Source organism: Hippocampus guttulatus, chromosome 13 (assembly GCF_054856545.1).
Source record: "Hippocampus guttulatus isolate MCC_2025c chromosome 13, RoL_Hgut_1.0, whole genome shotgun sequence".
NCBI lineage: Eukaryota > Metazoa > Chordata > Actinopteri > Syngnathiformes > Syngnathidae > Hippocampus > Hippocampus guttulatus.
In genome coordinates this window covers 1,898,265-1,913,429 of record NC_141273.1, presented here as the reverse complement: position 1 = coordinate 1,913,429, position 15,165 = coordinate 1,898,265, and the positions used below count along the sequence as shown (strand labels likewise).

The following is a 15,165-nucleotide window of genomic DNA, read 5'->3' as shown; positions in this document are numbered from 1 at the left end:
GATGCCTCCTTGACTCCTGCCTGGTGAGGTGTTCTGGGCATGTCTCACAGGCGGGAGGACCCGGGGATGACCCAGGACACGCCGGAGAGGCTATGTCTCCCAGCTGGCCTGGGGAATGCCTCGGGATCCCCCGGAAAGAGCTGGAAGAAGTGGCTGGGGAGAGGGAAGTATGGACTTCCCCGCTAAATCTGTTGTCCCCGCGACCCGACCCCGGATGAGCGGTAGAAAATGTATGGATGGACGTTTTATTTATATAGCCCTTAATCACAAAAAGTATCTCAAAGGGCTTCACAAGCCCACAGTTGACAAATATTCACGAGATCCCCGGAATTGTGTGCGTGTGTGAATATGTAAATCTTAACAAATTGCCTGAAAGAGACATCACATGGAGATCATGTTGAAGCAAGATGTGACCAGTAACGTTTAGCCACACTCTTATTCCAGCCCCCCCCCACACACACACACACACAAACACACACGGCTCCTAATGTGCTAACAAGTCCTCTCTTTGGTCCGCTCGCCTCCACTCTCACACTGTCGCAAGGTATCACAGGAGTCGAACGCCATCACAATGAGCTGCGCCGCAGGAGAGAGCGGGAAAGAAAAGGGGTAAAATGGAGAGATGGAATTGTCACTCTTTTCACTCATGGGAAAACGCGCCAAAGAAAATGAGTTTCTGACTGGACACAAAAGAGGCATTTTATCCACCTCACTGTTCTCTGTCCTCTACCTTTCTGCGCTCCACTTTCTCCCTCTCCTTCACGTGCCTCTGCCATCATTTTACCTCTTTTCTGTCTTCTCCTGGGAAAGGAGATATTTTTCGACTAATGACTCAAAGGGGCCATGTTAAATCTAATTATGCTCCATTTTATAGTTATGACTGCCATTTGGGTGGAAGAAGTGAAGATTGGACAGTAGCTGTGTTGATGTGATTATATCAGAGCCTTTTTTTTAATCCCCTGGATTTCTATTCTAGTGATAATTGCAATAACTGTGCATTCATTCGTGTTTTTCGTGAGCTGGTTTCTGCAAAACGAATATACAATTCCAGCAAAATCTGTAGATTTTATTGGCCCGGTAGAAACCATAATGTTGACATTGCCCAATTGTTTTTTATTTTATGTTTCGCTTTGAATGATTCATGATTTCTCATGGCAGAATTTTAGTTGAAGAGATTGTTGAGTCTGATTGTGCAACCCAAAAAAAAAAATAAAACATCGCCGTTTCGTGTGATGTGATATTTTTTTTCCTTGAGATTCGTTTTCTTTAGAGACTTGAGTTAAATCCACTTTTTTTTTTTTCATAGTTCCACAAAGAAGCATTCCCCTTTTTAGCAACTGCAGCCATTTTGTGCAGAGTACATCCGTTTTTTTAGGGGCCTCAAAAACATTTTGAAAAAGTATAATAATTGCAAGTGGAACTATTATTTTGAACTCATTGTCCAAAAGAATGAGACTGCGATAACATGTTGTTCGCCTCACCGCTCCTGGTGCAACGGGTGTGTCATACTCTTCATGATTCTCAGTATGAAGGCGACAGTTAAGCTTTTTCGTCTCCTCACTGAGGGGAGCTGCGGTTTGTGCACAACAACTTCGGGCCACAGATAGAATCCCATGCTGGGCAGATGACAGGGAGGAGACAGGTTTCAAGGATAAGGACAAAATATAAAGTGATGTCATTTTTTTCCTGATAGCGGTTGAAACTTTAGAAATGTTCTGTGTACATTTTAAAAGGAGCAAAAGAACTATGGTGTATACTGTATACAGTAGATATAAAAAGTCTCCACACCCCTGTTCCAATACATTTTTTTAAATATAAAAAATGAAACCAAGATAAGCAAGCTGGACCAGGCTTTGCGCGGGCGTGGCCACTTTAGAGCGCCCCCGTTGTTGAGCAGTGGAAAAGCCCCGCGACAACCTAGTGGGATGTATTGGAGCCACCGGAGGCTTTGAGCGGTTATAGTTTCACGGCTCAAAGTTGTAGTCTGTCGGTGTAAGAAAGATGTTCGTTGAAGTTATGGAAATAGATTGACAATTGACAGCTTAGCGGGGTGTGGCTTCAGTGCATTCAGAGGACACGCCTACAATAGCAAGAATGGTTTGATTTTTTTTTACAATTTTAAAGCCCCAATTGATTTTTTTTTAACCATTGCAATTTGGCAGTTATTTACAAGCAACAATTCAACAAGAAGACAAGTAATTTCACTTTACAGAGATTTCAAATGTATGCTTGCCCTCTCCAAAAAAAACAATTTTATTTAGTTATTTTTTTATTTTTTGTAATTGTGCAGATTGTATGTAACATTAACATTGGAAATCGTTTTGAAATCTTTACCTTCTCTCCTTTGTTATATGACAAAAACCCAGCATTTGAACAGGGGTGTGTAGGCTTTTTGTATCAATGGTGTATGGACACACCGTTTGGTAACTCTACCTCCTCAAATGGCATCCACCTGTTGCATCAAAAATTCTGACCAACAATTGTAACAGTGCTCACTTTTGATTGACTCTATCAAATGATGGCGATGTACCAACATGATACAATCAGCAACATTTAATTTTGGTCCAAGTGTGTTGCAGAGAGAGCTGTTTCAAATAATTAATAGCAACGTATGAAAATATGAGAACCATCTCACCGTGTGCTGTGCAGAACTACATCACAGTAAACTACCAGTCCAATCATGAACATGTCAAATACATCCTTGATGGGCAATGAAAAGCAAGCATTATCTTTTAAGAGCCAGAATTTGCTCAAGCTTTTCGGATTATGCAGGTTCGCCCACTGTTGGAGATGGTGAGTATAAAGCATATACAGTATACACTCGTGTACTATACATTTATTGCTTTGCTTTCACAATCTCTCACCTGCATGCGCACGCATTGATCTGTGATGGCTGGTGGTAAAATTGCATATCCAGCCAATGTGAGATGCATGTTTTGAAATAATATGACGGCTGCTCTTCTCTCATCTGTACACACACACACACACACACACACACAGCATTCACACTTATTATATCTCACATATGCTGTTTCACCACTTCCCTTGGATCTCTCCTCCATGCCTATCCATTTTCACTTCTTTGCCTTCATCCTTTCTGGTCCCCAAATGTCCTCGGGCCATGAGGTCTTCCGATCGTTTTACGTAAATGTTAATCACCCAGAAAAAAGTGTTCACCAGCCGGGCAATCGCTCACTCTGCTGATGTTTGCCTTGGACATTTCTGAAGAATTGTTAAAAGCCGACAAAAGCAAACATCCTTGGATCAGTTCTTTATAAAACGCCAGGCAAAAAACACTTCTGAGAGAGAACCTGGACTAAAAAGGGCAAAAAACGATGAGGACGCAGTTAAAAGTTAAATGACCATCGTTTTTATTCTTTATTCTTTGTTTTGTACATTATGCACAACTCTCATTAATTGTGCAATAATCTAATTTGTAACATGTACTGTATTTTTTCCATATTTTGATGCATTTTTATGCTTTAGGAAACATTTATGTCTGAATTTTGGGGGGGCTTGGAACGGATGAGGGCATTTACATGGAAAACGCATCTCTACTAATTAATAGAGTAAGTACAGTTAACACTGGACCTTGCATTCATTTTGCAGCATTTTTTTAAAACAATTCTGTCAGTTATTGTCTGTCACCTGTACTACTTTTTACAACTCAAAAACAAAACCTCACCTTTTGACTTTGTAAGGTAAATTACAGTAGAATAGGTATACGTAGTTCCCTTTTCATGCTTTTCTCTCCATCGCTGACCTCTTTGTTGTTCACCCTTTCCCCCCAGCTCTCTGTCTGTCTCTCCACTTTGAAGGAGCCATGTTATTGTTCGGATGATTGTCTCTAACTGGATCAGTTACGATTAGACCTGAATCCCTCTCCTTTTGAGGCCCTTAGACCGTCTATCTAACCCAATAGAAAACCCATGGGCGCTCTTGTAAATGGCTCGCTGGACATTCACTTTCTCACACAGAGATACAAACGCAGATTTCATTCGGAAGATTCATTGGGCCCGCCCACTTCCAAACACAAATCGGGACACTTACATGTACACATTTTCTTCATGTTTCTCATCGTCTTTAGTCTTACAATACACACACATGCACACACACGCGCTTCCCTTCATTGAAAATCATTTGTTATTGGAGCTGGGAAAGTAAATGGTAATACTATAGCGAGATGCGAGTGTGTGCTTGTCGTGACTATAACAGCTGCGCCTAGATGTCATTATGGTTGGATGTATGACTCGAACTGAGGACAAGAGCGTAAATGTCATTCTATCAATGAGGTTATCGCTAATAGATGGACAGTTGAAGTCCTGGTTTCCATTTACTCTGCTCTCTGTTGAGTCCCTGCGCCGCTTTTGCAGTCCATGCCTGAAGGCTGTAATACAAGTGATAAATTGTTTTCAGAAGGGTTTGCCTTTTTCGATGGCCACAGCATCCCATTGTTTTTCCCTCTCTAATATGGATTCATACAGAAAACTTTACAGTGATTGAAGACATGAACATGTTTTTATTTTTTGGATCCACATTAGAATTAGTGTCAAGCACATTTTTTTCAGTTTTTAATTTTTTTAAATTTGTCCAGCATGAAGACAATTAAAAAATAAATAAATTGTTGTCCGATGGACGACTGTGTTAGTCGTACACTGCACAAATCTGGCCCTTATGGAAGTGCGGGAAGAAGAAAGACATTTCTCCCAAAAAAGAACTTTAAAAGTTGCCTTTGAAGTTTGCCGCTAGCCAAGTACTTGGGAGACACAACAAGTGTCAAAGAAGGTGCTTCTATCAGAGGAAACCAAAATTGAACTTTTTACAATTGCAGCAAAAATCAAAGTAGTAACTCGGGGGCTGAATATTTTCGCACATGGTAATTTTCAGTTTATTTGTAAAAAAGAAAAAATAATTATCATTTTTGTTTCACTTCACAAATGTGTCCCATTTGGTCTTGCAGGGTTCCCACGGGTCCTTAAAGTTCATAAAATCCATTAAAAAATTTGTAGTTGAAGTTGTAAAATTATGTTCTTAATCGTCCTTAATTTTCAGAGAAAGCTTCTAAAATCAATAAAAATCCTTAAAAATGTATTTTTATTCGAAAATAAATTGAAGTTTTATATTTTCTAAATGTACATTTTTCTTAGTGTACTTGATTTGAAAATGAATTCAAGTTTTTTTCATTTTCCTACCTGTAATACAGGTAGGAAAATGAAAATTTTTACAAACATTATGTCAAATAAAGGGTGAGCTGATTGGCCCTAAAAATAAATGCTTGTCCTTCCTTTGGCAGCAATGATTTGAACACCAGCTCAGTGATATGTGGCATTCTGTTCAGCCCGCATATTGCTGAGCAGGCATTAAATCCACCATGAATCCCCTGCTAAATTGAGAACAGGTCCTTAAAATTGCTAAATTAGCCCTCAAAAGTCCTTAAAAGGTCCATAAATAAAAAGCAAGTGGAAGAGTGGGAACCCTGTCTTAATTATTCACAAAATAAATCCAATTGTATATCTTTACGTTTGAAGCCTAAAATGTTCAAAAAGATCAAACAGTTCAGGGGAGTCCAATACTATCTCAAGCCACAGCGTATTGGGGAAACCAAACAACCACTGAGCATGCGCATGGTACAACACAGATGAGCTGACACTTCAGGTTAACACTCAGCTGTTTACCTGCACCTGAAACAGAAGCAGAACTCTTTTGAGGAGCAAAATGTACATATTCTTAAACCTTTCATGCACAAATAATGATAACCTACATCAGGATTTTTTTTTTCTTAAGTGTTTTTATTAGTCTTTAGGCATGAAAAAAATAAGGGTCAGTTGTCGTGGTTGAAGCACAACTGTGATATTAAGATTAATTAATATAAGAGAAAACAACATTTGAATAGCTGTCCACTGTAGTAACCGCTGTCCCTGAAAAGGGATAATTGAGAAGACAGATGGTTAGAAATAGGAGTGAGAGAGGACATCTACATGAAGGTGGAAAGACCTATAAAGATCTCTGAACTGAGTAGGTGGCTTATAACACAACCTAAGACACAGGTGTCAAACTCAAGGCCCGGGGGCCAGATCTGGCCCGCCACATCCTTTTATGTGGCCCGCAAAAGCAAATCAAAGATGTCAACTTTCATGATGCTTGCTAAAATCATTTCCAAAATTTCAAATTCTCATTTGTAATTAATAAGAGTGATACTATGAGCATTGTCGTGTTACCAAACCCCTCATTACAGTAACTTAAATGATAGGTGAATAAACCATTATTCTTGACTTCTTTATATTGTTTCAGTCATAACGGCCCTCCAAGGGAAACTGTAACTAAAGTCTGGCCCACGACAAAAATGAGTTTGACACCCTTGACCTAAGACATGATTTGGCCCCAACAAATAAAATAAAAAAACACTCAAGGGCTGTTTGAGGCAGCTCTGCTTCCTTTGTGAATGGAATATTAACCCTTTAATGCACCCTGTAACCTGATAACATGGTAAGCTGTCCACTGCAGTAACGCTGTCCCTGAAAGGGTTAATTGGGGAGTTTCCACCCACCGACTCCTGTTGACAGACAGAAAGTCCTCTCAACAAGGCTTCTTCACAAAGATTCATTTTGCATTACAAAAGAATACCATTCATGGTTGGGTCGTGCCTCCAATTTGGAGCATAACTCATCGAGTTTTCCCTACCAACAGAGGTCCTAAATCCTAACTAAGCCTTGTTGTATAAACTGATGAAGCCTGCTCAGATGAGAGGTGTAAGACAACTACAACAGTGCAATTGTGATTTACGTTTATGCCCCAAAAATGAAAGGACCTGGATGTAAGAGACTATTCACAGGGGCATCATTAAAGTTCAAAAATGTCCCTTCCCCCACCAGTTGCATCGACCGCACTCAAACGGTGCCTTTAGCCATTACCAACAACTTGAATATTATGTTTCACTTCTTCAGTATATGCATCTCTATTTTGATTTCACCTTGACATGTGACCTCAGCTATGAGGAGCGAGCCCGATACTTGGAAACCATTGTGCAGCACCATCAGGAGCCGACCACTTTTGAGGATTATGCTGCTCGCGTCTACAGTCCGGCTCCCTGCACACATCTGCCTGCAGACACAGGTACGGCGGTTCCAGTGACGCTGCCTTTTTGGTTTTAGCCACAACTTTCATATGAGGGAGAAGGAAAGAAAACTGTGACTAACATTTTAAGCGAATTCTATTTAAGTTGTAATCACACCTAGGTAAAATCATAGTGACTATTCCTTCTTGAGTCTCCACTATGTTTGCAGTTTTTGGGGCACGCACAGTGGTAACATCAATTCACATGTCTTATTGGTGAAATAAATTAGATCATGTTGCACATTTTCAATGACACATGCCCAAAAATTGTTTTCCTCTCTTGGACAAAAAGTAACATTTATGTATCGATGAAATGCCAAAATGTGGAGGGGAAAAAAAATGCTTCTTTTTTTTAAAATATCTATGTCCATATGGGCACGCTACAACATAGTCATCTCAGTCTGTATTCCAAAGAATTTCTCTGTCCTTGGCATCTAAGCTGGCATCTGGTTACTGTCACCCTCATTGGGAGTTGCACGTAACGTATGCCTCTCATATGAGTCCCACTAAGACACATCCTAATTCATTCTTCCGTTATGAGCCGAGTTAAATGACATTTAAAATGGTGTGCTGTCCTGTGACTCATAGGCAATGGAATTATTTCATTTTGCAGTTATTTACGATTGCGTTACATTTGCTACTACGCTCGACAATGTCTTTACAACATTAACCGAGATGAGATCTTCAGGCGTAAAAACAGTATTTGGCAATACTGTATTTTGGTGCCGTCACCAGATGTTTGTGTAATTTTGTTGGTCCTGTCATACCTGCTCATCTCACCAGCTGTTGTGGCTTATTTTAATCATGATATTAATAACTTTATTTTTGAGGCTGAATGACATGCAGGACGACTGGTGTAGTCTCTGTGTTGGGGTGGTGTGGACACGCTTCACTTCATTTCGCGCTCATAGCGCTTGTCTTCATGAGGGCTGCGAGTAAACTGCAGCCCGTCCCAGCTGACTTTGGGTGAGAGGCGAGGTACAGCCCTGGACCGGTCGCCAGACAATCTCAAGGCACATTTTGACAAGCAACAAGCAAGTCATACACTTAACCTAAAGGGATCGGTCTGTAGCGATGTGTCTACTTTGCATAATATACTGTACATACTGTAAATATGATACAATGATTTCCAACTAATATACTGTCATTTCTGGACTATAAACCGCTACTTTTGTCACACGCTTTCAACCCTGCGGCTTATTTAACGATGCGGCCTGTTTAAATATTTTTCCACCGGCCGCCAGGGAGGCTTGAGCAGAAAAGGTAACAGTGAGACGCTATGATGTGTCACAGTGAAAACAACCGGCCACGAGGGCTCACTTCACCTATGTTTTGAGTTCGACTGCTATCCGAAAGCTGTGTGGCTGGGTCTATGACAGACTTGACGCAAAACACTAAATAATTTTTATGAAGGCTATTCCCGACTGAACATAGAAAATGTACAGTACTCATAAATTAAACGACTGAGATATGTCAAATGGGACCAACAAATAGAAAAGTATACAAAAATAGACAACAGTAGTGGCTTGTGATCACTTTCCGGCATGTTGTATGTGCCCGAAACATGCGGAAAACATCTAATCTCCCCTGCTTCACGGCTGTTCACACAACCAACTGTGCGACACGTTCAAACTTCCAAATGACGATATTTTACTCTTAAAATCAGCCGAGTTACAATGCCGATCGCAGATACATCAGGTCTGACTAAGCACAGCTCACCGTTCGTCTTACTTCACTTGGTGGTCCAAATCTCACGAGATTATCCAACGCTCCTTTTAAAGTGACAGTGCTCCATTTATTAAACAAGACAGCATTCACTACAACAGTCATAGTATTGTTCACCTGGTTACATATGCCAAAAGAAAACCTCCTGAAAGATATTGTCTTGAAAGTTGACACGAAAGCGTGGATGGTAGAAAGCGTAATGAAGGAATGGTGTACCGAGTGTTACGGCATGCGAGGATTTTTTTCATTTTAAAACAAAGCATTACTCGGGAACTGTCATGCTTTGTCTGCCTTTTTTTTTTTTTTAAACCAGCCATGTGAGTGCTGTTTTACTGCCGTCGTGCTGCCGCTACAGGCATTATTTTGAGAGAAAAAAAAGTTAAGGTTAAGTTATCAATCTATCCATCCGTTTTCCGATCCGCTTATCCTCACACGGGTCATGGGGGGTGCTGGAGCCTATCCCAGCCATCTTCGGGGTCCACCCTGAATTGGTTGCCAGCCAATCGCAGGGCACACATAGACGAACAACCATCCACGCTCACACTCACACCTAGGGACAATTTAGAGTGTTCAATCAGCCTCCCGTGCATGTTTTTGGAATGTGGGAGGAAACCGGAGTACCCGGAGGAAACCAATACAGGCCTAAGGAGAACATGCAAACTCCACACAGGGAGGCCGGAGCTAGAATTGAACCCGGTACCTCTGCTGTGAGGTCGACGCGCTAACCACGCTGGACCACCGGGCCGCCAGGTTATGTTATTCAATGTCGAAACGTTCTTTCTGTGTACTGTCTTTCATTGCAAATACCTCATGTTACAATATGGGCACCTGCGATTTATGGACAGGTGCAGCTTGTGTTTGTACAAAATGTTTTTTCCTTTAAAAATGTAGTGGGTGCGGCTTATAATCAGGTGCGCTCTATAGTCCGGAAATTACAGTATGTCATGATTAATACAATTCCTCCTCTGGCCTATTATTAATGAAAGCGGACACCTTTCACGACAGAAATAAAAAGAATGCGGCATTGTACAATGAAGTTAAACCTCACCGAACTGGGTGGAATATTTCCAGAGGAGCTCGAGTGCGACAGATGAAGGACGGGGATTTCTGGCCCAGTCTTGCAAGTCACCGAATGGCCTAACGTGTCGCCCGCCCGAAGGAGCCATCATGCCGTGTGTTGTTCAGCCTCAAAACACTTGCAAGTTTCAGAGCACACGGTGACATTTTGGTCAAACATGAACAGATGAAGGCTCGTCATTTCGGGGTGGATGAGTGTTTTCATTGATGATTTAATTTTGCAGGCATCCTGTGCTCTGAAATAAGTCCCCTTTTAACGCCCTTCTGTAACAACGCAGTGATCAAACATTCTTCTCGTTCTGTTTGTTTGGATTTTTTTCTTCCCCTTTTGGTTGATTTCTGTTTATCCCTTATCTTCATTTGTTGTATCTTTTTGTTTGGTTGTTCTTTTTCTGTTTTCTTCCTCTGTTTCTGCCCCCTCCCCCGTTCTTTAGATCGTATTGTGTCACTTGCCTATAGCTAAAAGGTAAGCCCGGCCACTTGCACAACAGTCTGATTGGCTCTTTCCTTTCACAGTTCAGCCTCACATGTCCTTTTCCTATTTGTTTTTATTTGTTTGTTTGTTTGTTGTTGTTTTTTTACCTGCCCCTGTCTTCACTCTGCTTTTTTTCTGCCTATCCTACACTTACAAGTCTGCATGTGTCTCTGGGAGACTGGGTTGCCTTTTTCCGAAGGAATTGTCATTTTCAATGCATCTTTTGAGTGCAGTTTGGTGCAAAATTTGTGTATCAAGTTAAATGTCACATCAATTCCAGCATAGTACAAAAGTGTTAAATGACCTTGATCAGCCCTGTTTGGACTGGTCTTTTTTTTTTTTTAATCAAACTATCAAACCACACTCTAATGTGGACATGACACATCCTTCCTTGTGTTGAACTATGAATTATGAGAAAGTTTGATCTTTCAACCTGACCACCAACACTGTAACTTGACTTGATCTCACTGACCGTGGGATACCCTAACCTCATGTCTGTTCCTCTCCGTCTGCTTTTCTAGCACCATGCACACACACACACACACACACACACAAAGTACAGTATACACGTTCATGTTTCTCAACATACTGTAGGTACCGGTACATCATTACAGTCTAATCACATTCAGTCAGTCTCTGGCTTTTCAAAGCTGAAAGTTTTCTTTGAAACAGATGTGTTGATTTAGCAATGTATTTTTTTAAAGTCATCTAATCTAGTTGAATTTCATCGAAATAAATTACAGGGCTAGCAGATTTACACGTATAAGTGTAAATTGTTTGCTATGGGTGTCAGAATAAGTCGATTCAAAGTGGCGTCCTTGTCCGAGGTGAATCATTTGTTGATCACCCTGGGACTGTCTTTCTGTTTTCTGTCCATTTTTGTGTTATTCTTTTTTTGCCTTGTCTTACTTATTTTCAGCTTTTAATTTTTTTCTTGCATCCTGTGCTTTTCCATCTCTATACCTTTTCCCTTTCCTTCCTGTTCATTAATTTGCACCCCTTCCTTCTTTGCTGGTTTCCTCTCCGCTTTTTCCTCTTCCTCTCCTTTCTCTCTTCCTCTCATTTTCTTTTACTCTCCCGCTCTCTCGCTCCATCCCTCTTCTGATATTTGGGGGTTATTTTACTTGCTTGTGTTGCCTTCTTTCGCTCCATGTTTTATTTTTTCCCTTTCATTCCCTTTCCTCTTTTTGTTTGTTTCTCCTTTTTTTGTTTCACTCCATCTTTGTCTTGTGATATTCTTCCTTCTCCTGCATGGCTCATCCATCCATCCATCCATCCTCCTCAGAGGAGCATAGTGTTCTGTGTCTAATGGGCCCCAAACCGCTGGATAGTTTTCGGCTTAGGCTGAAAGGCAAAGGTCTGAAGCAGAAGGTCCTTCACGCCAGCTGTGAATGGTATGACAGAAATACATAAATAATCTAAGAATAGAAACTGAAATAGAACTACAGTATTATATACAATACTGAGGCCACCAAACCAGACCCTTTCACTGACTTGGTTGTGCCTAGAGGTTCTGGCCATCAAGCTTATGAACAGAATGGGTGACAAAGGGCAGCCTTGGCAGAGTGCAACCCTCACTGGAAATGAATCCGATTTACTGCAGGCAATGCGAATCAAACCCTGACATTGTAGTATAGGGACCAAACAGCCCATATCAGGGGGTTCGATAAACCATACCCCCAAGCACCCCCCACAGAACTCCCCAAGGGACCCAGTCGAACGCCTTGTCCAAGTCCACAAAGCACATGTAGACTGGTTTCGGCGAGTTCCTATGTACCCTCGAGGACCCTGCTAAGGGTGTAGAGCTAGTCCACTGTTCCATAGCCGAGACGAAAACCACACTGCTGCCTCCAGATCTGAGACTCGCCTTCCCGACGGATCCTCCTATCCAGCACCCCTGAATAGACCTTACCAGGGAGACTGAGGAGTGCGAACCCTCTGTTGTCAGAACACACTCTCCGGTCCCCCTTCTTAAAAAGAAGGACCACAACCCCGATCTGCCAATCCAGAGGCACTATCCCCAATGACCATGCGATGTTGCAGAGGCATGTCAACCAAGGACAGCCCCACTACATGCAGGGGTGTCCAAACTCTGTCGTCAAGGGCCGCCGTCCTGCCTGTTTTCCAGCTTTCCCAGGAGCAACACACCTGATTCAAATAATTAGGGTCGTTCTAATGCTGCTTCAGGGCTGGCTGATGAGCTGATCATCTGAATCAGGTGTGTTGCAGGCGGGAGAGCTGGAAAACAGGCAGGACAGTGGCCTTCCAGGCCAGGAGCTGGACATGCCTGATTCTAGAACCTTGAGGAACTCCGGGCGATCTCATCCAGCCCTGGGGTTTTGCCACCGAGGAGTTTTTTAACCACTTCAATGACTCCAAACCCAGGGATAGAAGAGCCCACCTCACAGTCCCCAGACTCTGATTGCTCTAAGGAAGGCACGTTGGTGGAATTGAGGTCTTCAAAGTATTCTGCCCACCAACTCACAGTGTACCGAAATCAGCAACACACCCCATTACGCACAGTGTTACTAGTACACTGTTTCCCCCCTCCTGAGACGTCGGATGGTGGACCAGAATTTCCTCGAACCTGCTTCCATGGCCTCAATGAACTCCTCCCATGCCTAAGTTTATGCCTCGGCGACCGCTGAAGCTGCGTTCAGCTTGGTATTCATCAACTGCCTCTGGAGTCCCACGGGCCATAAAGGCCCGATAGGACTCCTTCTTCAGCTTGATGGCATCCCATACTGCTGTGTCCACCAGTGAGTTCAGGGGTTGCTGCCACAACAGGCACCAACCACCTTAAGGCCACAACTCCGACCGGCTACCTCAACAATCGAGGTGCAGAACATGTTTCACTCGGACTCAAGGTCCCCCGCCTCCCACGGGACGTGGGCAAAGCTCTGCTGGAGATGGGAGTTGAAACTCCTGACAGGGGATTCTGTCAGGTGCTCCCAGCAGATGCTCACAATACGTTTGGGTCTGCCAGGTTGGATGAACAACTTCCCCCACCATCGGAGCCAACTCACCACCAGGTGGTGATCAGTTGACAGCACCGCCCCTCTCCTCACCTGAGTGTCCAAAACATACGGCCACAAATTCGATGATACAACCACATCGTCAATCATCGAACTGCGGCCAAGGGTGTCCTGGTGCCAAGTCCACATATAGGCACTCTTATGTTTGAACATGGTGTTCGTTATGGATGCGATGAACACAGAAGTCAATAATGGAACACCACTCGAGTTCTGATCAGGGGGACCGTTCCTCCCAATCACGCCCTTCCGGGTCTCACTGTCATTGCCCACGTGAGCATTGAAGTCCCTCCAGCAAAATGATGGAATCCCCAGGTGGAGCTGCTGTTTGATACATAGGCCCAAACAACATTCATTACCTGTCTCCCCACCTGAAGGCGGAGAAAGGCAACCCTCTTGTCCACCGGTGTGAAACCCAATGTACAGTTACTGAGCCGGGAGGCAATAAGTATGCCCATGCCTGCTCTTCATCTCTCACCGTGGGCAACTCCAGAATGAAAGAGTCCAACCCCTCTCAAGAGAACTGGTACCAGAGCCACAGGCTGTGTGTTGAGGCAAGTCCAACTATATCAAGTCGGAACTTCTCTGCCTCTCACACCAGCTTGGGCTCCTTCCCTTCGAAAGAGTTGATTTTCCATGTCCCGAGAGCTAGCTTCCGTAGCCGGGGAGATGACTGCCAAGGCCCAGAGCACAAAGCACCCGACCCCTTTGGCCCCTCCCACAGGTGGTGAGCCCATGGGAGGGGGGACCCATGTTGCCTGGACAATAATTTTATTTTTAAATGTTATCTTTTAAAATAGAATTTCCTACATTCAGCTTTTTTCCCTCCGGGTCACTATTTTGAAACACAATAAATAAATAAATGCAATTGAACATTCAACATATATCAATATCGACGAAGATGACTTACTTATATTGTTTTCAAGCATATTGCCCCCTCTACCACTCTTAGCGCAGCATTGATTATTTTGAGTCACATCTTGTGAGCGAGGAGCCAGAAAACCGAATATAGGACATGGGCACAATTAGCCTACTTGAAGACTGGCCTCCTACCACACTCAAAAAGTATTCAGAAAAAGGTGTGCAGGGGTGCCTTGAGAGACAAATGTTAGTTCTTAAGTCAGATCACTCAGATCAGCTTTCCGCATTAAAATAAATGGCAGTGCCATTAGACTGTTGCAGCCACCTCAAAATAACAAAACAAAAATTGCTGTGATGCATTTTTCTGAAGGGAAATAGCACTATTTAATATTGTACAATACAAAAACATAGTGCTACCAATTCACTAGAATAAAATAAAGTGTGTGCTTCATGATTAAGACATTGCGATGCTTTTTGCCTTGCCTGCCAGGGGGCAGTAAAATACAGTCACGGAGACAAACAAAGATGACTTTCATTACTACTATAACTTGACTCAATAACTTAAGCAATAGTTTCAGAGAGGATAAAGAATATATGCCCGTGAATAGTGTTATCTTGTCTACATGTTTTATTGCACTGTTTGCGTTGAAATATCTACAACTTAAAAGGTACACAGTGACTAGCGATGCTATTTCTTAGCCCTTCGATAGCAGTAAGCTAGCACAAGGAAAAGCGATATGATTCTTTTGAATAAACAAATAAGTCAAAGCAAAAAAAAAAAATAAATCATCCGAATGACGAGTCATGTTTGGAAAATATGGACTTTAGAACCCACTCTAATCATACTTTTCACACTGTATATCTATTTCAATAAGAACAGTT

The 15,165-nt window shown here is 42.4% G+C and overlaps 1 protein-coding gene across 3 annotated transcripts in view; it reads left to right on the top strand.

Moving 5' to 3' along the window:
- Window positions 1-15,165, top strand: part of ralgapa1 (Ral GTPase activating protein catalytic subunit alpha 1) — an 81,101-nt gene that overhangs the window by 63,516 nt on the left and 2,420 nt on the right. For 2 of the 3 annotated variants that reach the window (XM_086126593.1, XM_086126591.1), the window contains exons 45-46: window positions 6,989-7,113; window positions 11,676-11,784. In XM_086126593.1, the coding sequence (XP_085982719.1) occupies window positions 6,989-7,113; window positions 11,676-11,784 (234 nt within the window). The remainder of the gene's footprint in view (window positions 1-6,988; window positions 7,114-11,675; window positions 11,785-15,165) is intronic. The other variant, XM_086126592.1, reaches the window with a different exon arrangement.